This window comes from Fundulus heteroclitus, chromosome 20, assembly GCF_011125445.2.
Source record: "Fundulus heteroclitus isolate FHET01 chromosome 20, MU-UCD_Fhet_4.1, whole genome shotgun sequence".
In the NCBI taxonomy this organism is placed as follows: Eukaryota; Metazoa; Chordata; class Actinopteri; order Cyprinodontiformes; family Fundulidae; genus Fundulus; species Fundulus heteroclitus.
In genome coordinates, this window is record NC_046380.1 from 3,559,076 (window position 1) to 3,585,867 (window position 26,792).

Here is a 26,792-nt window from a genome sequence, read left to right on the forward strand (position 1 = left end):
TAATAGAGGATGATCTGCCTCCCCTGATGATGTCACAGCTAACAGAACGCCAGACCAGGTGTACCTTCTATGAAGAGAAAAATGACAGAGAACAAAAAGTTAAAAGCTGAAATAACAACAAACAATGCAGATTGGAGATTTGGACCCCAAGTTAAAAGGATGAATCCAGATCTCTGAAATAGCTGCACTGTGGGTGGCGACGAGAAAAAAAAATCTTAAAATTAGCCTTTTGCTCCCTTAGAGAGCAGCGGGCGGCTTCCAGCGCCTGGGGAGCAATCTAAGTGCCTTGCTCAGGGACCCACGGTGTTAGAACCGGGATCTTGCAGCCTCCACAGAATAAAAGCACTCTGCTCTATCCACTAGACCCCCCCCCCCCCTCCAGCGCAGGAGGCCAGCGGCGCTGGAAAGTCTGCCGTTAGGTGAACAGTCGGCTCTCTGTCTCTCTGGCGTAGCGTCAAAGGAACAGTTGTGAGCCGCTGGAAGAGCTCCTGATTTTCCCCTTTCCACCCGGCGAGGTGCGATGAAGTTTGGTCCTAAAAGTCACACCGTAGTTTTCACATTTCACACAAAACAATAAAAACGCTTGTTTTTAAAGCTGTGCGTGCCTCAAAGAGACGTGTCTCTGGGTATTTATTTACATATCCAACCTTTTTTACAGCTGCTGCACAATTAATGTTTGCTGTTCAGATCCAAGGAAAATTATTGCATCACAGATTCTTCCTGCGCAAATAATGAATAATCAACCAAACATCTAAACGATCATTTCACATAGAGGGGAAATAAAGCAAACAAAAGCTCCCCACACCTCGGCTATTAACCCACATGTTCGTATCAGAACACGTGTGGTTGGTTGGTTTAGATTTGTTTCTGAGCGATTAGGTAGAAACATGAGGAAGGAGATTAGGATCAGGAGGAAACCTGCCAATATTGGTAGAAGGAAAGCGATTGGATCTGTAGAAGTAGGTGAAATTTATGGGATTTCTGTTAAAGTTTGCCGGGGAGCTGAGAGGAAAGAGCTTGTGCTGTAATAAGACGAGCAGGGACGGGTTAATACCTGTCCAGGTTTACTTCCTGTTAGTTTCTACCCTGCTGGATAAACAAATGCACCGCGGTTTCGCTCGTTGGTTATTTTCCACGGCGAAGCTCGGGTTTGTGCAGTTAAAATCTTCCCGTCTGATCCCTGAGATATGACTGGAAATCTTTGTTTCATCACATTTCTGCTCAGTGATGCGGATCAAACCAAACATCACTGCTGGTCATTAAACGGATACAGCCTAAATTATTCACACCTCTGCCAGAGTAATCTGCTAATTTAACTCAAACGTGTTCCTCCTGACTGGACGTGACGTTGATGCCCTGCTGCGGCTCAGCCAGGGCCTAAAGATTAGGGTGATGGCAGGGAGGCTTTCCAGGCTCATCACTGAGGAAAAAAAAATCATCAAAATACCAGAGAAAACCTGCAGGAACCTGCCCAGCAGCTGCAGCGCGGCTCTGATTAAGGTTTTCCACTGATTATTCAGAGGAGTAGAAATAACCTGTGAGATCCCGTAATCTTTAAATAAAACGTGCAAAACCAAAAATTATAGGTTTCAAAACTCATCCTCCATTTTCTTTAATTGTCCGCTGGTTTCATTTCGTAACAGAATTAAATCTTTTGGTTGAGTAAAAATAAGTAGAAATACTTCAGGGGTCCATAAACGCTTTGAGGATACGGCTTTGATTGTTGGCCTTTGGTTTCTTATTACCGCCCCCTGCTGGACTGAAGGTAAAGCGCAGTTTTCTTCATTCATCATTAAACAAATGTAAATAAATGACCCGCTGCTACGGAAACGCGTCAACTTAAAAGCCCCAGGCTTTGATTTACATCAGGAAACCAAATTTAGATGAAAAAAAGGCTCCTGTCTTCACATCAACATATTATCCTTGTTTCTGTTGTTCTGTTGTGTTTTACAGCCACAGCCTTTTTTTCCTGGTCATCTGCTATTTGGTTTTTATCTTCCGTAAAACACTGATGGAGCACCTAAAAATTTTCATTTATTCCTAAAAAAACAACATACCAGGGTTTCCGTTTTATTTCTGGTGATCAGGACGCTTTGGCGTCATAATTCGGCAAAACCGATAAACTATTATAACTGTTTTTAACTATTTTAACTTTTAGAGTAACAGGGTGTAAAAACGTCATATTCTAGTGCAGAAGTTTTAGTTTTTGTGGCGTTTGTGTGTGTCTGGGCCAACATACGGCCGTCGGCGTCACGTGAAGCAACGCTGATCTCGTGCCACGGCTGCTGCCTATTCGTGTGTCTGGGCGAAACCTCGCATCGTAACTCTAACCCAAACCAGTTTTGAAAGCATATGATGTTCTTACATAATTTAGGACCACAGTGAGACACATGAACCTGCGTGCGTCGTGCCAGCAGATTACCGCAGTCGTCCTAAGATCTTAATCAGATCTCTGTGTGAGCGAGTCTCCCGTATGAGGCAACAGCAGCTGAATCAGAGTTTTACTGCAGATTTATTGCTGAGCTTTGGGTTTTCCAGGCTTCCGCTGCAAGTTTCACACAAATGTGGCTGTTTGTGGTCAGATTATTGCGTAATGCCACCAAGCATCTCCACACTATAGAACATAAAATATTTTTATTTAAAAAAAAACATACATTCTGTGATAGTTTTAGAGTTATTAGCCTTTTTTTCCACTGCAGGGACTTAGTTTCTTAGTTTCCTTAATCTACACTTTTCCTGGTTTGTGGGGAAGGATTTTCAGAAAACCTCGGTAGGGTTGGAGGATATAGAAAAAAAAAGTCATATACTTAAAATTGAAATCATATTGATCAATATCGATATTATCAACAAATTCAAAACATATATTTTAAGTGCAGCCCTGGGCATTTTATGCTGTTGCTTAGCAACCTACTTTTAGATACAGACACAAACACTGAATTCAAACTCAACCCTTTATTCAACCAACTTGTTACCAAATCTACAAGTTTTAAAATAAAAAAAGAACATATGCTCTCTGACATCTTTGAAGGGGGCGGAGCTTTGTTCTTGGGTCTGCGTTGTGATTGGCTGGGAGGATGTAATGATATTAATCTGTATGATAGGGTAGAATGCATAAAGGAAGGGAAACTTATTCTATTGAACTTTTTACTGACTATTTTCTATCACTGATAAACCTCTATCAATCGTTATATATTGTTATTGAATTATCGTTCAGCCCTAGCGCAGTCGCTGCTTAAAATCCTTAAATCTTCTCAAAAACTGATGATGTGCTTTATATATGATTACAGTTGTGCTTACTGACTGATTTTATGTGATACAATGTGCTCAAAAATCTGTGAAAATGCGTAAATACGACTTTGGTTAGCAACGAAGACGCTCCTCTCAACACTTGGGAAGAATATGTAATGTCTTATAGTCCGAGAAATAATGTAAGTAATATTCAGAAAAGGAATTTATTTGTTTGTTTGTTTTTTTGCATTTTTCGTGTATTTCTTTCACTCATAAAATAACTTAAGTAACTAAGTAAAAATCTGCAGAATATGTCAGTAGTTTTCATCCGATAACCCGATTAGTTGTCAGAATAAGCGACAGAAAACGTGATTTCTGAGCCACTCGTTAGCGGCAGCCCTACCTGCCTCAGGTGTGTCGGCATTTCTAAAGTGAAACTCCTGGTTTGTGTTGCAGGGGCCACCAAGGACATCGGCTCGGCGCTGACCAGGATGTGCATGAGACACCGCAGCATCGAGTCCAAGCTGAAGCTGTTCACCACGTAAGGCTGACGTCACATTTACAACTGCTTTTATCTGACGTCACATTTACGACTGCTTTTATCTGACTGCGTGGGAAGCAGACGGCAAATTACCGTCTGCTGATGTCTGCCAGGCTGAATCTGTGTCAGGGGAGACCTGCAGCAGGTTCCTCTCAGTCAAGCTCTTTTTTTAATTAAACCTATTCCTGCACTGCAAAAAAAGTACTAAAAATAAGTAAAATTTTCTTGAAATGAATGCATTTGCCCTTGATTTGAGCAGGTAAATAAGATGATCTGCCAATGGAGTGAGTATTTTTACCCCTAAAATAAGATAATTAGACATCCTGCACTATAAATAAGATGAGGGAGATGAATTGTTCCTATTTTAAGTGCAAAAATCTTATTCCATTGGCAGATCATCTTATTTACCTGCTCAAATAAAGGTCAAATAGTTTCATTTCAAAAGAAAAAATGTCTTATTTTTAGGTCTATTTTTGCAGTGTGCTGTTCACCAGGCTCTGATGTGTGGGATAATTCACACGAGGCAAACATTTGCTTTTTGCATTAAATCAACCTTTCGGGTTTGAAAATGAGAAAATGATAAACTCTGACGCTCCAGATCTATCCTGGTTTAGAAGATGATGTTTTTACACTGCAAAATGGGAACTTTTCCTTAAATGAGTGTATTTTTACTTTATGTGAGCAGGTAAATAAGGCTATTTGCCAATGGAATAAGATTTTTGCACTTAAAATAGGAACAATTCATCTCCATCATCTTATTTAAAGTGCTGGATGTCTTATTATTTTATTTTATGGGTAAAAATACTCATGTTATTGGCAAATAGCCTTATTTAGCTGCTCAAATCAAGGAAAATACTCATTTCAAGAAAACTTTACTTACTTTCAGTTCTCTTTTTGCAGTGTAAGTCCTCCTCCGCCTGCTTTAAATCTAAAATATACGGTTAAACAGCCCTTAGTCTGTGTTTGGTTGAGCCGACGGCCTTCCGGTCGGATCAGGATGATCCCAGAAGCTTGGCGCTCCTTTCAGGTTCAGACTCTTGCAGCGTGACTCTTAGGGTTTTTTTCTTGCCAGTTTTGCTTTGGCTCAATAATTAGTTGAAATGTGAACCTTTGCCCAGGCCTGAACCCTTCGGCTCTCTGATATTTCAGCCTTTCCTGTCCTGACTGACGTCTCAGCTCCTCTGATGAAGGATTTTAACAAACTTTTTCTTTCCTTTGACATGAATTTCTGGAGCACACACTGTGAAAAGGGAGCCAAAATTAAGTAAAATGTTCTTTAAATGAGTGTATTTACCCTTGAATTGAGCAGGTAAGTAATCTTATCTGCCCCTAAAATAAGATAATTAGATATATTTACTTGAAATAAGATGATGAAGATGAATTGTTCCTGTTTTAAGTGCAAAACTCTTATTCTATTGGCGAATAATCTTATTTGCCTACTCAGATCAAGAGTAAATATTCATTATAGAAGAAAATTTTACTTAATTTTAGTTCCTTTTTGCAGTCTTCAGGTTCTGTTTGCTGTTGTCTAATTATCATCCGGGCCAGAGGGCCGTCTTCCTGTGAAATCGTCTCCCTTTTCAGATGTCCAGGACCGGTACATACATGGAAAAAGTCTCAGTAGGACTGTTTGGACGAGCCAAAGAGCTGACTGAAGCATTTATGTTTTAAATGTGAATATGCACATGTAGTCAGATCTGAAGCACAGCGGATGGGATGCATCGTAGCTAATTAAGCTTCATTAACGAGGGACATTTTGTAGATTCTGTCCTGTCAGCTATCAGTCAGCTGTGTTTAATAAATGAGAATATAAAGGATGTCAGAATCACCACGGCCACGCTGGAAGGTTAAGATTAATAATAACTGCTGAAGCCACTGATAAAATAAACTGGCTGATTAACTCACTAATATCACGCTACAGAACCGCTGAAGTCGCGTCACAAACAGCAGCAGAACATCATATTTGTGCAGAAACTGGACTTTAGCTGATATTTCTGCTTTATTCCTCTTTGGCTTTCAGCACACGTCAGATTCTTCACTCTGCAGATTTGTTTCTGTGCGTACTAGGCTGGCTATAAATACACTTAGTTTAATTATAGGCATTGAAAACTATTCGTATTTCAGCAATGTGTGTCATCATATCAGCAGTTTTACTACCAATAGCTTCTTTTTATTTGTAAAAAAATAAATTAAACTAAAGTAAAACAAAATTTCTTTCAGATTTCTCTTTTTTTTTAAATGGGGAACCATAATAAATCTGCATTAACATCGAGTTGATCCTGTTTCCTCGTAAATGTATCCCAGCTCTGATTTACAAAGCGGGATAAAATACGTTTTTAATATATTTATTTCTTCTCTAAAACAATTCCCTGAGTTTTATTCACACACAGCTTCAGTGCTGTCTTCACCTTGTTCTCTCTGTGCCGCTAATAAATGTTGTTTTATTAATACATTGCCTCAATTATTTCTCAGGAAATGTAATAAAATCAATAAATTGTTTAATAAGGTCCATTTGTAGATCCAAACAAGTTTATATATTGAGAAATAAATATGTTAAATTGAGTCTTTATTAACAGACTGACATTTATCACTGCATTAACACACAAAAGCACCGTAAATAGGTACCATTAAATACCCGTATCAATTCCCAGGTATGAAAGGTCCCTAAATATCAGTAAATATCAGTTATCGGCCATAACAGCCATCAGGTTTTTAAATCAGTGCATACATAATTTTACATAATCTTAAATACTGTATGACTGCTATCTTTTGGCTCACGGTTATACGGCAGATTATTTTCCAACATGCTGAAACTGTCTGCTAGCTTAGTTATGAAGATATTTGAATTTAAACATATTTAAACGTGAGCGTTTCGGTGATTTTTAATGTGAAATGTTGACATATTCACCACTTTCAGTTGCGACAATGTTTTTAATGTTAGACTGAAGCTGATTGCTGATTTTTTGCCTTTTTTGCCTCAGAGCTCTCTCAGAAGGCCTCATCACGCCACTGGAGTTAAAAATGGAGGAGTGGAAGAAGGCGGCGAGTCAGCTGGACAAGGACCACGCCAAAGGTGGGCCGACGGGCCGTCAGCAGCCGCCGCGCAGACCTCAGACCTGTTCTCACTTTTTGTTTCCCTCTGCAGAATACAAGAAGGCAAGAGCCGACATCAAGAAGAAATCATCGGACACCATCAAACTGCAGAAGAAGGTGAAGAAAGGTAAGAAACCCCCTGCAGGAGTAAAACCTGAGGCTGTTTCTCTGCAGGGTTGGAGATGAAGGCATCAGAGCCCACCTGTGAAGATAACGGAGCGTGTTTTTAAAATCTTAAGCGTTCGGTTCGATCCGGGCTGCAGTGAAACTAAAAACATGTTTTGATCAAAGTGTCTGTTCTCCTGTCGGCCACCTGATCCTCCAAAAGAGGAAACGATCCCTCTGCAAGCTGATACACCTGCAGGGTGGAGCAGACCATAGAAACTGTTTTTAAACCTGTGTAGCCACGTTATGTGCTTAAAAAAAAGACCAAAACCAGTTTGATCATGAGAAAATAAGGTTATATGCACCATCCCTCCATCCTGATAATGTTTTGACTGTTTTTTTTTTTTTTTGTGGATAAACAGCCCCAGCATCAGGCGCGATTAGCAGAATAAACAGATGTGGCGCCATCTAGTGACAGTATCATAGAACTATCATAATATCCGGTTTACTTAATTTATAAATCTAAATTAAATAATGGCAGACCGAGCCTGACCCTCTTCAATGCCTCACAGTAAAGCAGCAGCTCTGCGTGATAAAAATCAACAGTTATTAATTAAATAAAACAATCTACAGCAACTTAAAGAGCCTCATATCAGAACATTTACTCACGTCAGTCAACTCTGCGTCACATCTGAGCCTCGGCAGGTTTAGCGTCCGCTTTTGTGAACATGCAACGCTCAGGGCTTTCCCCTCTTAGAATCATATATATATATATATATATATATATATATATATATATATATATATATATATATATATATATATATATATATATATATATATTCATTGTTTCACTGGGAGATGCTAATAGCTGTTAGCTGCTTTCTTGATTTAACCCCTGCCGTGCATGCGCAGTACGTACTTACTCTGTTCTTAAAAATAAACACCAAAGGCTTTATTTAGTAACAAATTGAGCAAAAACAAAGCGTAAAACACCAAAATAAGAACTAATACACCAGCAGGACGTGATAATCTTTCTTAAAAGCTTTGTATGCAACCAGAGTGAGCTACTGACTTTATAAACAAATAAAAATAACGTGGTTATGCACCTTTAAAGGTTAAGTAAGTCAACCTTTAGCCTGGACTGTGTGGATTTTCTTCCTCTAAGAAAATAAAATGTTGTTTTTTTCTTGCTACGGCGGCCTGTGGATCCTGCAGATGGGTTAATTTTGCTCTGTGAGGAGAAACGTTTGTTTACCAGAGAGGATCAGCTGACAGACGAGTGTGGATCTGTCGATGACTGCAGGGCCGACACCAGGAGCTGATTCTGGGCCCTCGGGTCCTGAGCTGATGCTCGTCAGACTTGACTTTGGATTTGTTTGCTCTGACGTGGCCCAGCCTGGACCTCGGCTCTGTCAGCGCTTTGAAAAAAGATGAACCGTGTGTCTGGAGCGAGATAATCCTGCTTACACTGCCAGAGCAAAGTTATTTACCCACTCTGGGCTGGTTGGTTGGAGCGCTGCCACAGAAACCAGGACCTGCTGCACAAACACCTGGTCCACACCCTGCCCTGCTATCAGACGACACGCCTTAAACATCCCACAATTAGAAAACGTCTCCTTACAGACGCTCCAACATTTCACACACTTCAGTCGTCTCTGTCTCTGAACCACGGCTGCTGGGAAATCAGCGCCTAACTCTTCCTGGAGGACGATGTTCCTGCAGGAGGTTCTGGTTCCACTCAGTGTTCCTCAGCATTCTTCTCCTCTCTGGGTGTCCCAGAGCTGTCCAGATGTCCAAATGTCTCTGTGTCTGCTGCCATTGCCGAGCAAGCTCTGCACTGGTGGGAACCCAAACCCAGACTCTTTGCCTTGACGTTCTGCATGTCCTGGAAAACTGTTCAGCTGCCAGTAATCTGAGCTGATTTCTGCCATGTGGGTCTGTTTTGATCCATGATGGCTGCTGATTTTATTTGGAGGCGGCCGTCCTGATGGAAGACGAGTCTGCTGGGCTCAGAGTGACCTGAACGTTTCATTTTAACGTCTATTTTAAAGGTTTCTAGGCAGGGTCCGAAACGAGAGTAAATTTTCCGTTTGGCGAGTAAATTTCAGAGAGCTAGCTGCCACATGGCGAGTAAATGTTTATACCAGATAAATTGTGTTTTTTAGTCATCTGGGTCGATGCTTCTTCATGTTCCTCTGCTTTTAGCTGCTTTCAGCTCACAAACAAACACTAGCACATGTGACAGAAAACTATAGCAGCTACGTCATGTTTGCTAACAGCTAGCGTTTAGCTCAGGCTAATTATGTAGCGGGATTATGTGGAGATGTTTAGCAGGACTCAGTCAGACTTACTTTAGCCGGTAAAAAATACGCATGGCTGGTAGGGCTGAACGATTTTGGAAAATAATCTAATTGCGATTTTCTTTTCTTAATATTGCGATTTAATGCAATGTTTTTTCCAGTTTAATTTATCATGTCTTTTTAAATATATACAAACAACAAATCAATTTGTTTCCTCGCTGTTCAGATTAGTTGCTAAAAGACCCGCAGCTTCTAAACTCAGAGCAGAAATGATTGCGTTCTGCCTACAATATATTTCAACCAAAATTGCAATTTTGACTTTTCTCTGCGTTAACCACAAGCAACAAAAATGGCCTCTAAATAAAGATGTTTGTAAACAAGGACTATTTTAAATATGAACTTTTAATGTTTCTATTGATCAGAATATTATTCAAGAGAACAGCTTTTAATTGATTTGGACATCAATCCTTGTTGAACATAAAGTGCAACCAACAAGCAAGTCTGTGTATTAAACTGATTGACCTGTACTTAATGCTATGTATGATTATATAAACTCTAAAACAAGTAATAAAATTAGATTATCTCACTGCTGCAACTGTCTTCCCTTCCATGTGGAGCAAACCCACTTTAAACATTTTACCAACACCTAATGGACGTTTCTAATTCACTAATTGTTACATAGCCAAAAATTGCAGACTCTGCGATTTGGAAATTGCGTTTTTTAAATCGCGATTATATTGAAAATGCGATTAATTGTTCAGCCCTATTGGCTGGTTGATTTTTTTTTTTTTTTTTTTTTTTTTTTTTTTTACGTCACAAAGTTAATTTCACACACTGTTTCTAGAGCACGTCGCCTGCTGCCCATAAATAAAAACAGATCTGAGCATCACAGCTTCACATTGACTGAAGTTAATGTGGAAACATCTGAGGTGCCTGGAAATGACGTCAGAGATTTGGCAAGCTTCGTTCCTCAGTGTCTGTTTAATGTGTCCAACCTAATAAAGTTTAGACCAGGGGTAAAAAAAAAAAGTCATTGATGCAGAGGAACCCTTTTTATGTTTAGTTACAGCAAAGTTATTACAGACAAGTTCAAATCTTCTTGTAATTGAAAAATTTAGGTGCAACATAAAGTATTCCTGTTTTAATTACAGAGAACACCAGTTACTTTTGCTCAAAAATCTGCTTTTAACTCGGTTATTAAAATTGTTTATGTACAGCAAGCATTTCAAAAGAAAGGCTGACCCAAATCCTGTTCTTATTGCTGACAGTAAACAAAAATGTTTGATTATTTTTTTGTTAAATTTGTGCACTGGCGGACCATCTTTTAATAAGGCAAATTTGCCTGAAACGTTACGCATCAGCAATTATTTATGCGTCCCTTTCCTTCATAAAATCTGACTAATTTGTTTACATAAAATATTGCATAACCGTATTTTGTAGAGCAGGTAAAAGGAAAACTGTATACAATTTGGGGTAATTACTTTCTTTTATGTAAAATTGTTTTTTTTATTTATTTCATTTTGGCCAACATGGCAGAAAGTGCGGACGTCTTTAGTTTAGACTAAATCTGAGACTGAAGTCTGGGTCACAGTTCTCCTGATCCTGACTGTGTGAACCGGGTTTAATTGGTCAGAACCGGGTTTATTTGGTTAGAACCGGGACGGACCCTTCTCTCTGGTTCTGATTTTCAGGTTATTTTCCTCTTTTTGCCGCGCTAAACGATGATTAAACTGAGGTGGAGAATTTTTAAACCTTTCAGTCACCACAGACTGGTTGTTCTCTGCTGACCCCTGCTGGCGCCCTCCAAGTATTACAGCGTTATCCTGTTAATCTGCTCATTATTAAGCAGCACAATTATAGATTATTAAACACTTAATTAGGTTTTAACAAAAATTAGTTGTTTGTTAGGTTTTAATGTTATAAAATCATATTCGTTTTCGTTACATTTCAAAGTTTTAGACATGTTACTGATGTCGTGTCCTGATTGAATTTGACTTTAGAAAGAGCCTTGAGATGACATGTTTCATGAATTGGTGCTATATAAATGAAATTGAATTGAATGTTGCAGGGAAGGACGAAGCCCGCGGCCAGCTGGACTGCGCCCTGCAGGATGTCAACGTGCGCTACGCCGTCCTGGAGGAGACGGAGAAGCGGGCCGTGTGCAAGGCGCTGATCGAAGAAAGAGCTCGCTACTGCAGCTTCGTCAGCATGCTGAAGCCCGTGCTGGTCGGTGCTCTGTCTGATCCGGCTGTTCCCAGCCTCTGACACGCGCTAAGGGTTTCTCCTTCTTTCTCCTCTGTGATGGCAGGACCATGAGATCAACATGCTGGGCGAGGTGACCCACCTGCAGACCATCCTGGAGGATCTGACCAACCTGACGGCCGAGCCCAATAAACTCCCCCCGGCTAGTGAACAGGTGTCCTACCCTCCATTTATTCTGGGTTCTACTTCCTAACGTTTGATATACAATAGTTTTGTTTGGTTTTTTATTTCAGACACACAAGTATACAATACATGACAATATATGTTCTTGTAACATAAATAAAAAAAACAGTCTGAAAACGGATGTATTGGCAGAAGCAATAAGCTTATAATGCCCACGCTCCAAAACCAATTTACATTGGACTAGAAAAGAAAAAAAGATGGCTGCCTTTTGTAATACATACCAAAATATGATTTTAGGAAAAGAATTATCCTACAATAATAACATTTTGATATATTATTGTTATATATTCCTGCTATTAATTACATTCACATAACTCATAATGTTTAATCACATTATTCTTAAATATGTTTTTAAACCTTATTAATGTTGTCAAGTCTTTTAGCTCCTGATCTAGTTTGTTCCATACATCAACCCCAACAAAAGAAATAAAATGTTTTACATTTGTTCTTGTTTTTGGTTTTCTGAACATTTTATATGCTCTAAGATCAAAAACAGAAAAAAATAAAATTTATAAAAATAAAAAAAACGCACATCATAAACAGACCCTGAATGTGTAATGGCAACAGATTATTCTTTACTTTGTACATGAATTAAGCAGTTTTAAAGTCAACCAAATCTTTAAATTTTAATGTTTTTAAATTAACAAAAAAGTTGTTTTGTATGCTCCCTATAATCTGCTTTATTTACAATTCAAATAGCTCTCTAAGGAGCAGCCAGGGATAATTTACTCTTCGTACACAGAGTGCTGGAAATAGACAACTTGTTTAAACAAAGAGATTTATTGATGTATTTTTTTTTTTTTTTATTTGAGCAGAGTTAGATAATCCAGAAAATGTAAAAATCACTTAATTCACTACATTTAAATTGTCTGTTTTTTCTTCCTTCAGGTGATTTTGGATCTGAAAGGTTCAGACTTTAACTATACCTATCAGACCCCCCCAGCTTCTCCCGGCAACAGGTCCAGGAGGAGCAGCATCAGCAGGTGACTGATTATATCTATAACATATCTTCAGAATTGCTGCTGACCTCTTCATGGGAGTCCAACGAGTTCATTAATAAATATAAATAAATTATAAATTAAATTATAAATTGGAATTAAACGACTAAATTGATTTGTAGCCCAGCCCTATTATGAGTCGGCACAGGAAACGTTAGCGCTCAGTTGGCTGATAAATAGTGACGCTACGAAAAAAAAAACACTTTTCCTTGGTGTTGATGGCGAGTTTAAAACTTCAGCATCTTTACAGTCTCTCTATTCGTTATGAGGCTTTATACTCTGTGGCTCTTTAAGGAGGAGAAACCTGTAGAAATAGGAGAGATCTAAGGTCCTACAAGTGTTTGTAGATCAGTGGGAAACAACCACTGCAGCCTCAGAATAGAGTCTTATAAACCTTATAAACGTCTTATTATCCCCACCTCTATCACATTCTTCTTCCCGACTAGTTAAAATCTGTGATCACATCCACACCTTCAGGATAAAAAAACAGCTTTATTTCTTCTTCTGCCGCCGCCGTTCCTCCTAACGGTGTTGAGCATTTTATTTAAACTCGTCTCGGGTTTTAGTGTTTGAACTATTGTTGTTGTTGTTATGAAAACGTATCTTTGTGTTTGATTGCAGCTATCAGTCTGGATCAGTGAGGCACGTTCCCTCCCTGGACTCCATCAACTGTGCCGTGGATGGAGTTCACCTGCAGGTAACAGACGCCTACACAGACAGAGACGAGGTCAGATGTGACCAAACATCTAACAGATAAAATAATCCTTAATTACAACTACATGGCCAAAAGCTGCCGGTCCCGCCTGCAGATCTGCTTTAAAATGCACTTTCATCTCTTTAAGCTTTGCTTAAAAGAAGGTAGTCTATTTCTAGCTTTATCTGCTTAAAGTCAAAGGATTTATTTTATTTCCAAATCAAAATTTTAAAATGCAGATTAATTTCTTACAAACTGAGGTTTAAATGTGAGTAAAGCACGAATATTTATATGTATTTAACATGAAAACAAACCCATGTGGGAATGTTGCTATTCAGTCTTTCCTTTCCAGAAATGGTTTAAAATTTGTGGAAAAATCAACAAATTTAGTTTTGTGGGGAAAAAAGACACTTCCTGCATCCTTTCACATTAAAATTACTTCTGATTTTATCCTTCTGGAAGTGATATAGTGACCCTGAAGGGGTCATTTGGATCCGTTTACGAGCGGGGTTCTGCGAAGCAATAATCAGTCGTCAGTAACTTACCTGTACTTTGCTCTGAAGTTTTATCAGAGCGAGTTGCAGAATAAGGAAAAAAGAGACTTCTGCTTTAGAGATGTTCCCAAAACCAGAATAATAGAGGAAAATGCCAGTGGTTATTTAAACAATTAAAATTATTGGTTACAGGAAAGACGAGTAACATTTTTACAAGGAAACAGGAGGCTGAAATCTGCTCTGACCAACGCCTCTACACAGTTTCTTTTCTGCGAGCTCATTTAAGAAATCCTTTAGTTAACCGCAGAGATGCTGACTACTGATGGTAGCATCATGTAACCCCGCCTTAAAAAGCACAAACTTCCTGTAACAGAGCCGCACACAGCTGTAGTCCTCACCGTCGTGCGGCTGCGCTTCAACCTAACCTAACACTTTTGGCCATTTAGTTAACGTCAGTGATGATCCTCCTGGCTGCCACTGACATTTTAACCAAAACTAAATATAAAACTCTGCTAAATGTAGCATCTAAGACGCCCGCCTGCTTACTAGTCTAACTCCCCTTGCACCAAGTTAAAGCCTTTGTGAGCAAAGCAGCGGTCCACAGCTCTGACTCTCTCCTGTGTAGCCCTCCTCTCCTTACCTGCTGTACGGCTGTGAGGAAAGTGGGCGGTCCCTCAGCGAAGGGAGCTCCCCCTCGCGCCTCAGTCGCCACGCCAGCCGTGGTCGCCGCGGTCCCGCCGCAGACTGCGGGCGCCACGCCGCTCAGAGTCGCCGGGTTAGCCGCAGGGATATGACCACCGTGAGAATGAGTTTCAGTTACTACCCCCCCCCCCCCCACACCAACCAGAGTGCCGACTCGTCTTTTTTACCATCTGTTCATGTCACCAAGCTGAATCCCTCTCATCATCCTTCACATCGTCTCATACCCTCAACCCCGTATTCTTCCTGGTTTTAATGGTTTTATCTGTGGCTTCGTGAACTTTGACCCCTTTGCTGTGTTTGTCTTTGCACTTTACAGTGTTGTGTCGCGATGTGTTGTTTGTTTTGGATGTTTTACCCTATTTCCTGTTGTTCCGGTTCTGTTAAAGTGCTTTCCTGATTCTCCAGGTCTGGTACCAATCAGGTCTGGGTGGTGGATTAAAACTCATTAAATGTAATTAATCCAGCTTAATTCGTGATTTATCAAGGGGGCCGAATATGTATCCACATTGGGTCCAGTCGGTCCGGATAGATTTTCCCCGAGTGGATAAATTCGTTCTTTAAAAACTTTATATTGATTTTTATTCTGGATGTTTCAGGTATCAGATTAAGCTTCATCTAAAATATGCGAGGAAAATGGCAGAAGAGCCTTTATGTCGTATTTAGACTTTGTAACAAGTAGGGCTGTGCATAAAAATCGATACAAAGATTAATATCGATGCTTTTAAAAAGGATTTAATATCGATATTCTGGCTTTCAATATCAATATACCTCCCAACCCCTAGGGGGCGTTATTACAGCCATTACTGTTCACAGTGAGGAAGAGCAGTGAGACGCATTTGCAGAACGGCCGACAGGATTTTAGAAGCTCCTTCGTCTCTAAAATCAGACGTTTTTGATTTCTGTGATACATTAAATGCATTGAACCAAATTCATTGAACCAAATTCATTTTATTGTCCTGTTAATATATTAGTGTTCAATAAATTGAGCATAAATATAATATTTGGCAGATTTTGTTGATTTGAATGACTTTGAGCATTAATTTCAAAGTAAGAAATATCAATAATGGAGTCAAATCAAATCAAGCTGAGCTATTGTATCGAGAATCGTATCGAATCGGCTCATCTAGATGACACTCAGCCCTGGTTACAAGATCTGTTTGTAGAGAATAAATACAGACGGGACATAGGAGGCAAAGGAAAGGAGGACAGGGGGACGTTTTGGCTGCTGCTTAACTATTCCCCCCACCTGGTTCAAGAACGAGGGAAGATGGGAACGCAGAGTAGTTCCAGGAAAAGTTGAAAAACAAAACACTAAAAAGTGAAGTCCACTTGGATTTTCCTCTGCAGCAACAACACCAAGCAGTGTTTTCAGTCCTGGTCCTAACGCTGCCCTGCGTGTTTCACACGTTTTCCCTGCGTTAGTCAGCCAGCAGCAGAAAACAGGCGTGTTACAGCAGGGAGACGTCTAAAGCCTGCAGCGTGCCGAGGGTTCCCACGCTGAAACTGGTCAGAGGGGTTCTGCTGTGGCCCAGACACAGAACCGAGCTTTAGGACAGGAGGAACCTGAAGCTGTGGCCCTGAAAGGGAGAAACCTCTGACTGCATCCATCACACTTAGGATCTAATTCTGCTCTAAACTAAGCTGATGGGAACCGAGTGGCGGCGTGGAGCTGGTCCAGAGAAGACGAGGGAATCCAGCCTGGATCAGAGTCGTTGGTCCGGTTTTCAGAGGATCCAGCCTTAATTAGCTTTACTCTAAATTTGATCAATAATCAGTTTCTGGTAAAAAAAAGAATGTTAAAAAATGACGTCAAGAAAGAGAAGCATGGTGGCGGGAACTCATGAATTTCACAGATGTCTTTAAAAAGTGAGATCTGGGGCTGCGAGGCGAGTCTCTACCTGCTTAAATAGAGGAAAGGTTATAACCTTTATTTTAACTATTGATCATCTAACTCTACCGAATAAACACAATCTAGACATTAACCGCGCAACCTTAACCTTTTTTAAAAGCAAGATTATGATTCCATTTCCTGGGAAGTAAAATTTTAGGTGATTAAAAAACCCCAAAAAGCTCAAAAAGATCCAGGTGACCGAACAGAAACTCCGACTTGAGTTGCAATTAAGTGCCAAAAATAAAACACTTCAATTGTTCTCTGTGCCTGCACCCTAAAAACTTGACCTGGACCCGGTTACCGTATTTTTTTGCAATATCAGTCGCATCAGTCAAAAAATGCGTCATAAAGAGGAAAAAAACATATATAAGTCACACTGGACTATATGCATCAGCATCAGAGAAGTTATAAACTGCTGTAAGCTAACGCTAGCTGCTATTAGCTTCACAGACAGTAACAGGTTCTGTCTCGGTCTGGTTCCTTAGAGCTGCATGAACACAGACTGAAACATAAAAACAACAAACATGTGTTCAGTCTTTGTTGTCTATAAGTTAATGTTTCAATTAATTTTTAAGTTAAGGTGACCAGATTTCTCTAACGAAAACCGGGGATGTCTGATTTTGTTGAGAAGCTCCTTCTGGAGGTTGGTTTGTTTTGCATTATCTGCAACGCCGACGGGGCGGAGACGCCGGGACAGCAGCAGGACCGAGTAAATACCTCTCGTTGTGCTAAGATTTTTTTTTTTCCTCCATCATGATACGATAAATATATATACTATATACAGTAATGTTTACTCCTCCTTTTTTTTATTGTGTCCTGACTGGCAATGTGGCATTAATAATTATTTTCTTATTGCCACAAAAGAGCCCAAGAGGTTTTACTTTCACAAGTGGAGCCTTACCGCTTTCACCATAATTCTCCGCTTGATTTATATATGCAAGAAGCTTTATTATAATTTATGCTGGGACTATTTCATGTTAAATTGAGACTGAAAGAAGAAGGTAGAAGAAACAAAGGAGAAAAGTTGAAGGAGAAGAGGAAAGGGAGAAAGCGATATAACATCCTCTGAGTCTGCTTCTACACCTGCAGAGAGAGATATAAAGAACAGCAGAACCAGCTGATAAAGTATTACAGGAACAAACAACACCTTGATACCATCACTGAAGAATATACAGGATTAATTAATACGACATGTAGAAAGTGACAACTGGAGATAATAACAGGATTAATTAATACAACATGTAGAAAGTGACAGCTGAAGATAACAGGATTAATTAATACGACATGTAGAAAGTGACAGCTGAAGATAATAACAGTATTAATTAATACGACATGTAGAAAGTGACAGCTGAAGATAATAACAGGATTAATTAATACAACATGTAGAAAGTGACAGCTGAAGATAATAACAGGATTAATTAATACGACATGTAGAAAGTGACAGCTGGAGATAATAACAGGGATTTCTGAATAGAAGTCTGTCTCATCGTCTGGTCACCCTGTTTTAATTGGTACAGGAACAGGAAAGTTTTCTCAGGCTTAGGGCTCCCTCTTGTGGCTGTAGACGGTAACGTTTACGCCTTAATTCATACTGGTCAAGATGAATTACCATTTAAATGTGATATATTAGTCGCACCTGAATATAAGTCGCAGGATCGGCCAAACTATCACAAAAAAGTGTGACTTATAGTCTGAATAACACGGTACTCGGACCCCAGAGGTGTCATCCTCACTCCTCATGGGGTCTTCTCTGTCGTCCAGCGTATTGGGACGGTCTGATGTTTCAGATCACCTGTGGGATGAGTTCACGACACATAAATCATGGTTCCAGCGTCTGACCCGAGCCCAGCGAGTCCGGCCCATCCATTCATTCTCTGTGTGATTCTGACCCGTCCAGAGGAGCCATTACAGGAGTCCTGCAGCTGCTCCTCAGCAGGGCTGCACAGCGTGTCGCAAACATCTCCTCATCGCAGAAAACCCCCCCGCCGGAAACCACTTTCCCAGCAGACGTTTCTGAGCAGTAAAGAAATACGGAACGTATTTGTGTTCCTCTTGGTTCTGCTGACGCGGCGCCTGTTGTTCCGGCTGAAGGACTTCTCTGATGGCTCTGTGGCTTCACACCCAGGCATGCTGTTGTTTGCTGTGACGGTGACGCCTCCTGTTGACTCTGACCGGGTTATTTATGACACGACAGGATGCCGTTGGCTCCACCAATCCGCCGGCGTCCGGAGGCAGCGGCGGGCCGGAGAACGGCCTGTTGGGCCCCCCGCAAATCTACGGCCACCACGGGGAACGAGCGCGAGCCATGTCTGCGTCTGGGAAGGTATCTGCTGAGCACCGGCAACCTCAACAAAGCTCCACTTCACAGGCAGGGAGAGATAAAATATCACAGAAAATAAATGCCTGAACTGCTTTAAGGTGTTAAACACATAAAACCCTAAAGACATTAATGTTTCCTAATAAATAAATTAATACCTGCAGAATAACTTCATTTATGCTCTCATTAAGGGGTGCACCACTGTTAGAATTTGGGCCGATAACGATCTATGATGCTGTTATGGCCGATAACCAATAATGTATTTATTTCAGTACCGCTGACATTGTTTCAGTTACACACAGCGTCTGAAATTAACGCTCACCTGACGCCAAATGCGAGTAAGTTTTCTGTTTGGCGAGTAAATTTCAGAGGTGCTAGCTTCCACACGGCGATTAAATGTTTGTACCAAATAAATCATGTTTTTCAGTCATCATCTGGGTGGATGCTTCTTCATGTTCCTCTGCTTTTAGCTCGTATGACAACAAACGCACAAACGACAGCAGCTACGTCACGTCCGTTTGCTAACAGCTAGCGATTAGCTCAGGCTAATTACGTAGCGCCATTATGTGGAGATATTTGGCAGGAGTCAGTCAGACTTACCGTCGCTGGTAGAAATATGCCAGTTGATTTTTTTTACGTCTACCGGTGAATCAGGAAGTTAATATCGGACACTGGTTACACCATAGACATAATATAAGAGTAGACGCGTCGTTGGGCGGGTTCTGCCTATGCTGCGATGCGTCAGAGCGTCCGCCATCTTTAATGTGGCAAATCTGCAGTTACTCAGTCACTTAAACAGTATCAGAGGGACTTTAATCTCTGAATATACTTTGTATTCGTATTATTTTTGTTTTTGTAATATTACAAATTTATTTTCGTAACCCTTTAGCTTCATTCTCCTGCATTTATTCTCCTAAAGAATAAAAATATTTAAAATAATCTAACCTGGCCCTATTACTCCAGGAGTGAAATAATTCTGCAAACTGTGATTATTCTGGAAATGTTCCCCCTTAATTCTCATAATATGATGTTTTTATCATAACATTATCACTTTTGTGTTTGTTTGTTTATTTTTACTTTATTGACCTATGACGCGTCTACGTATATGATGTCTGTGGGTTACACGCGGCACAATCCTGCGCTGCGTCAGTATCACATGCCCCCCCCCCCTCCTCCTAAAACACAAGCAGGAGCATCACAGGAATAAACATCAGTCGTTAATATCGGTACATATGGGGCTGATACTGCTGTTATTGCTGATGTGTCGCTCAATAATAAATAATAATAATAATAAATCCACATCCTCCACTAGGGGGCAGCATACATCACCTCTCCTCTTTACTTTTCTCCTCTCCTCACTTTTTCTGCTCCCTTCATTGTCGTTTTTCGCTCTCTGTCTTAAATCACATTGTGGTTCAGCCGTCCTGTGCCGCATGCTTTGGTCCGCGGTCTTAACTCTGACCCACATCCGGTTCTGGACTCGACCCGTCATTGAGTGGACTGCAGTGTAGATTCTGAACCGTTTACGTTCTCCTCTCTCTCTCCACCTGCAGTCCTGCTCGGCCCGGGACCAGCTGGTGCTGACGCTGGGTGCGTTGAATTCGGACGCCCCGAGGAGCAGCAGGGACTCTCTGCACTGTTCGAGCGGCTACAGCACCCAGACCACCACGCCGTCCTGCTCAGAGGACACCATCCACACCCACAGTGAGTGCCGAGGCGCGTCACATGTCTCCTTTTCTCCCAGTGATCATCAGTGCTATGTAGCCACTTTATATGCTTATAAAAACAGTTTGATCATGATGAAATAAGGTTATACACACCAAGCCTCCATCCTGATAATGATGGTCCTTTTTTTAAAATAATTAGTCTCAGCATCAGGCGCGATTAGCAGATATAAACAAACGTGGCGCCATCTAGTGGCAATATAACGAACTATCATAATATCCGGTTTGCTTAATTTATAAATCTAAATTAAATAAAGCCGGACTGAGCCTGACCCTCTGCAATGCCTCACAGTAAAGCAGCAGCTTCCCTCCTTCTTATTTAATTAATAACGTAGACCAACGTTATTAATTAAATAAAACGATCTACAGCAACTTTAAGAGCCTCATATCAGAACATTTACACACGTCAGTCAACTCTGCGTCACATCTGAGCCTCGGCAGGTTTAGCGTCCGCTTCACTGAACACCAACGTTCAGACTGGATTCCCAAAGACATTTCAGGCTTTTCCCTCTTGGAATCATTTTATTTTTACATTTCTTTTTCACTGGATCTTGGATCTTTCTTCATTGTTTCTCTGGGAGATGCTAATAGCCGTTAGCCGCTTCTTTGTTTAATCCCTGCTGTACATGTGCAGTACGTACTTCCTCTGTTATTAAAAATAAACATGAAAGGCTTTATTTAGTAACAAATTAGGCAAAAGCAAAGCGTAAAACACCAAAATAACAACTAATATGCCAGCAGAATGTGATAATCTTTCATAAAAACCAGAGTGAGGGGCCTGATCTGGACCCATCAGTCCTCCAGACTCCAATCTTTACTGGTTCTCCTTCACATTTTGCGTGGAGAAACGTTCATATTCTCACCATTAAACACAACTCTGAGCTCTACTGTTGCTTTTCTTTGATTGGATTTCACCAAACCATCATTCAAGATTCATTCTCAGCCACGTTTCTTCCTCTAAGACGATGGTTCTCAGCTTTAACAAGGCGGTGGACGCTCCAACCATCGCAGGATGTTTCAACCTGGATGTTAAAGAGGAGAGAAGCTCCTGTTATCAGTTGAACGTGTTGCCCTCTGAAAGATGGCCGCCACGCAGTAACTACCCAGCAGGAGGCTCGGACCTGTTTGCTCTGTTAAATCCTGTTTCCTCAGGGCAGGCAGGTCAAACCGGACCCACAGAGTTTAAGTGAAGTGTGTTGGTGTGGAGACACACCTGAGAGGTGTGGGTTAGAGGCCCCTGAGGGCCCCTGAGGACCCCTGAGGACCCCTGAGGGCCCCGACCCCTCTGGGCTTTTAAACACGGGCCGGCTCACTCAGAAAGCTGCGTCTCTCTCCTTCTCGTCTGAATCCTGTTCTGTTTTTTTCTGCTCTCTGCGTCTCCTGCTGCTCCTCCTGGTGTCTCCTTTAAACTTCCCTCCTTCTCTTCCAGCTCTGAGGAGAGATCCTCCTCCCTACGGTACGTCTCCTCCTGCCCGTCTGTCCTCCTTCCCGTCTGTCCTCCTGCCCGTCTGTCCTCGCTGCACGCCTTCAGAGTGGCTTCCTCTCAGCCTTTATATTCTTCCCATACATCTTGTGGCTCTAAACTCATCATTTTGATCATAATTCAATAAGTTTGACAGGGCTGGACGATAAAATAGAAATCATATTGATCGATATCGATAATTATCAACAAATTCAAAAGATATATTTTAAATGCAGCCCTGACCATTTTATGCTGTTGCTTAGCAACCTATTTTTAGATATAGACACAAATACTGAATTCAAACTCGAACTTTTATTCAACCAACTTTTTACCAAAATTGCAAGTTTTTAAAAAAGAAAAAAGAACGCAGGAACTCTGTGAAGGGGGCGGAGCTTGGTTCCTGGGTCTGCGTTGTGATTGGCTGGGAGGATGTAATGATATATATATATATATATTTATTTATTTATTGAATTATCGTCCAGCCCTACGTCTTTTTGTCACTTCCTCTCCGGTTCCTGCAGATAAAGTTCATGTGTCAAATGGCTAAAATGTTTAGTTACTCATTTAATTTCCTGATTTTCTTTGACACATCTGGTCCATTTTTCAGAAATAATTAAACTGTCTCCCATCCTGTGTCTCAGGCTGTTGACCATGAGCTGAAGCTTCATGTTTAGTGTAATACTGCCTGTATCTCACCACTGATTGGGTCACCACCTTCACACCGACCACACTAACCTTTCTGCTCTCCTCTCTCCAGCCGACTACGAGTCCATCTCCCTCCACGGAGACGCGGACTCCATCTCCTTCCACCAGCTGTCCCACGGCGACAGCCAGTCCGACTTTGACAAGTCCTCCACCATGCCCAGGAACTCGGACCTCAGGTTCCAGTACCGGGAGTTCGCCCAGTCCCGGCGCCCCACCTCCACCGTCAGCCTGCTGGCCGAAGGCGAGCTGAGCAGCGGCTCCGGTCGCCTCTCCTCCCACACGGCCACCATCAGACGCAAGCCCTCGCCCAGCGTGCCGTACCGCCGCGGCACCATCAGCGGAGGCATCCCCATTCCCATCAGCACCCCGCAGGTTCCCCCCAAAGGAGCCGGAGGCGGCGGCGGCAGCAACGACGACAACGTCTTCAAGGTTCCCCCGGCCGGAGGTTTGGCTCACAGCAAACTCAGCACCTCCACGCAGAGCCTGAGCTCCTTACCCTCCTCCTCCTCCCCGTACTACCAGTTCATCCCAGGACAGATGCCCATCCCCGTGCCCGTTCCCACCGTCCCTCCTCTGCCACCAGAGGGCGGCAGCGTCAAGCAGCAGCAACAGAGACAGCACCTGCAACACCTGCAACAGCTGCAGCAAATCAACCAGCAGCAACAGCTGCAGCAAATCAACCAGCAGCAACAGCTGCAGCAACAGCAACAAATCAACCAGCAGCAACAGCTGCAGCAACAGCAACAGATCAACCAGCAGCAACAGCTGCAGCAACAGCAACAAATCAACCAGCAGCAACAGCTGCGAGGTCAGCAGCAGCTTCAGCAGCCGCAGCAATACCAGCTGCAGCAGCAACATGCACAAGTGCATCAGCCGCAGCAATATCAGCAACCGCAGCAATATGCACAGTTGCAGCAGCTTCAGCAGCCGCAGCAAAATGCACAGGTGCATCAGCTGCAGCAATCTCAGCTGCAGCAATCTCAGCTACAGCAATCTCAGCTGCAGCAATCTCAGCCGCAGCAATACCTGCCACAGCAGCAACATGCACAGCAGCCGCAGCAATCTCTGCCACAGCAATCTCAGCTGCAGCAATCTCAGCTGCAGCAATCTCAGTTGCAGCAATCTCAGCTGCAGCAATCTCAGCCGCAGCAATCTCAGCAGCCGCAGCAATACTTGCCGCAGCAATCCCAGCTGCAGCAGCAATCTCTGCCACAGCAATCTCAGCTGCAGCAATCTCAGCTGCAGCAATCTCAGTTGCAACTTCTCAACATCCAACAGCAACAACTTGTGCAGCAACAGCTCCAGCAGCAGCTCCACGGTCAGCAGCAACGCCTCGAGCCCCCCAAGCAGCCGCACCTCCAGCCCCAGCGGGACCAGATCGGACCGCGGGCTGCAGACCAGCACCAGGACCGGCCCGCCGGCCCGGATCAGAACCCCGAGCCGCCGGCCCAGCAGGGCGAGGCGGACATGCTGACGCTCATCAGGAAGGTCACGCTGAAACGGACCGTCACCAACGACCGCTCCGCCCCCCTCCTGCCGCCGCCGCCCCCCCCGGTTAATCACAACTGACCTCCGGTGGAGAGACGTTCACGGACCGCGGCGCCGGAGGAGTCCGGTACCGAGCGCAGACACAAACATCCTGAACCGCTCCTGAAGCTCTGAGGCGTCTGCTTCCTCATGTGACTGTTTACTTGTTGCGTCTCTCAGTCTTCTACAAACGGGTCATGTGACCCGGGTCATGTGACCCAGGTCAGGTGACCAGGAGGGTGGGGCTTAAAGACCGGCTCCTCTGCGTTGATCCGTGGTGGGAAGCTGGGCTTTGGATCCGTTAATTCGGTACCGGATCATCCCGGAAAGGTGAACTCTGAGCCCCAGAGCCGGGCGGTTCCTCCGGAGGCTGAACCGGACCGGGCGGTTCTGAGTTCTGCTGTGAGCATAGCCGGCTGTGACGAGCAGCTTCAGCAGACGAAGCAAAGATAATCACCAGAAAGCCGTTCCTCCTTTCGCCAAAGTTTAGTTTAGGTTCTGCTTTTTTTCCCCTTCATTTTTAAAACAATCGTGAAAAATCTTCTCTTAACGGCTAAAATCAGATTAAGTTTAAAAATCTCTGCTGAACTCAAACCTGACGTAGTGGCAGAACCGGGTTCAGGTCCATATGGAGGTCTAAAGGCCTCGGTACCGGCGGTGACGAGCTTAACTTACTCTGATCATGTTTATCTGTTCTGGGTGTGAACGAACAGATCTCGGCTGATTTATTCATCCAGAACATCATGATGTTCATGTCGTCAGGACGTACCTTTAAATTAAAGGATGTATCCGCAGCGTTGGTTGGGTCGGGCTGAAATAGCTGGTTCTGTTTTAGCTCTCGGTCCAGTTTGATAAAACAACAGATTTGAACTTTTTTTTTTTTGGTATGTTTTCTTCCTCTTGGAGCCTCAGAAAAGTCTTCAGTTGTGGGTTAAAGCTGAGAGAAATCTAAATCTGATCCGTTTGGATCGGCGCCGCTCCTCGGTCTTCAGACCCCAGAACTCTGATCTCATTTTTCACTGTAAAATAAGCAGATTTGTTCAAAATCGTTCAGTTCATAATTAAAGAGGTAATAAGATATTATTTTAGGAGCTGATTTTCGTTCCAATCATTTATAAGAGTTAATTTAGTTTCTTTTGTTTTTTTTTACTTTCCATTTTCTGCAGGTTCTGACTTTGTTGTATGAAAAACTTTTAATCTGTTAAACTCTGAAAAGTGGATCTTTTCTGGCTGCAGCAGCTGCATGCTGGGAGATGTAGTTCAGCCTCCAATCGGCAGCTGCTTCATTTAAAGCTGAAAATAATTCTGTTTGCTTTTGATTTTTATCGCCTTTTTATTTTGGTACGTCTCAGAGCTTCTCTCCTGAACCGGACGGGACGTTTGGACCCGACACGCCGGCTGGTCCTGTAAATACCATCGTTCTGTAAAAATGTTGCATTTTTCATTGTTGGTTCATTGATGCGATCAGATTTTACCTGGTGAACTTTCTGACCACCTCCAATCCGACTGGATGTGTGACTGTTAACGGACGAAGGACCAGAACCAGCAGAACCTGGACCCGCTTGGTTCTGCTGGTTCCGTTCACCGTGGGATCAACAACGAGAACGATGGCAGTCGGCTCTTGTCTTCTTTAAGTGAGAAAAGCTCATTTTTCCTGTTTACTTGGTTCCTTTCCTACTAAAGCTGGAATTTAAAGGATTTCTGAGTATTTAATTTTTGCTAAAGCTGCAATAAAAACTTCTCCAGAATCAAGCTTTTATTGATTTAATGATTCAAAGAGTCTTTAATGTCACCGCGTGTCTTAAAGGACACAATAACAAACGGAAAATGGACAAGTTTATTTTTATTAGTGTGCTAAAGATAAAAAAAAGATGATTAAAAGTTTATATCAGAGTCTGAGGGCTTTGATGTCGAGTGTTAATGAATTAATTGTCCTTCATGAGTCACAGATAATGAGGTAAAAGGTGCTTATTGAAGAGTGATGATCTGAGGCTTTATTTACAGAAATGTGCGTTAAAATATTCTGAGATAATAATGTTAATTGCTAATTTTTTATCACAACCTGATTTTTTTTTTTATTCCACCACAGAAAAGCAAGATGTGTGCCTTTTCTGCTCCAATAACTATATATATATATATATATATATATATATATATATATATATATATATATATATATATATATATATATATAAAAATACATCAACAAATGGATGTGGCCATGTCTGCTTTTAAATAACAGTCACTGGATATTCTTTTTATGGTTAAACACTAAAACATGGCTGGTAAAATTAATTCTTTGTGCTGAACACAGTAAGCTGTGTTGTCATAGTTCCTCCTTGAGAAGAACCGGTTCTTAACTCTGTTCAGTCGGGTTAAAATGACTTGATTAATGTTCATAGTTCACCACCTAAAAGCTAAAATATTTCTGAAATGAGTGAAAGCTTCAGAAATCCTGATGGAGAACATCTCAACAGATGAAGTGTTGCTAAAAATACATCAATTAATAAAAGGCTACAGAGAATAAAGACAGGTTAGAAAAAGTTACTGATTTATTCCTGTA

The 26,792-nt window shown here is 41.9% G+C and overlaps 1 protein-coding gene across 1 annotated transcript in view; it reads left to right on the forward strand.

Moving 5' to 3' along the window:
- mtss1 (MTSS I-BAR domain containing 1) overlaps window positions 1-25,094 on the forward strand; it is a 60,720-nt gene extending 35,626 nt beyond the window's left edge. The window contains exons 4-16 of the mRNA XM_036151919.1: window positions 3,685-3,769; window positions 6,751-6,842; window positions 6,915-6,989; window positions 11,339-11,496; window positions 11,579-11,686; window positions 12,604-12,698; window positions 13,335-13,410; window positions 14,527-14,700; window positions 18,689-18,817; window positions 20,365-20,515; window positions 21,965-21,991; window positions 22,755-23,410; window positions 23,822-25,094. Coding sequence (XP_036007812.1) covers window positions 3,685-3,769; window positions 6,751-6,842; window positions 6,915-6,989; window positions 11,339-11,496; window positions 11,579-11,686; window positions 12,604-12,698; window positions 13,335-13,410; window positions 14,527-14,700; window positions 18,689-18,817; window positions 20,365-20,515; window positions 21,965-21,991; window positions 22,755-23,410; window positions 23,822-24,271 — 2,276 coding nt within the window. The 3' untranslated portion in view covers window positions 24,272-25,094. The remainder of the gene's footprint in view (window positions 1-3,684; window positions 3,770-6,750; window positions 6,843-6,914; window positions 6,990-11,338; window positions 11,497-11,578; window positions 11,687-12,603; window positions 12,699-13,334; window positions 13,411-14,526; window positions 14,701-18,688; window positions 18,818-20,364; window positions 20,516-21,964; window positions 21,992-22,754; window positions 23,411-23,821) is intronic.
- The last annotated feature ends 1,698 nt before the right edge of the window (window positions 25,095-26,792 follow it).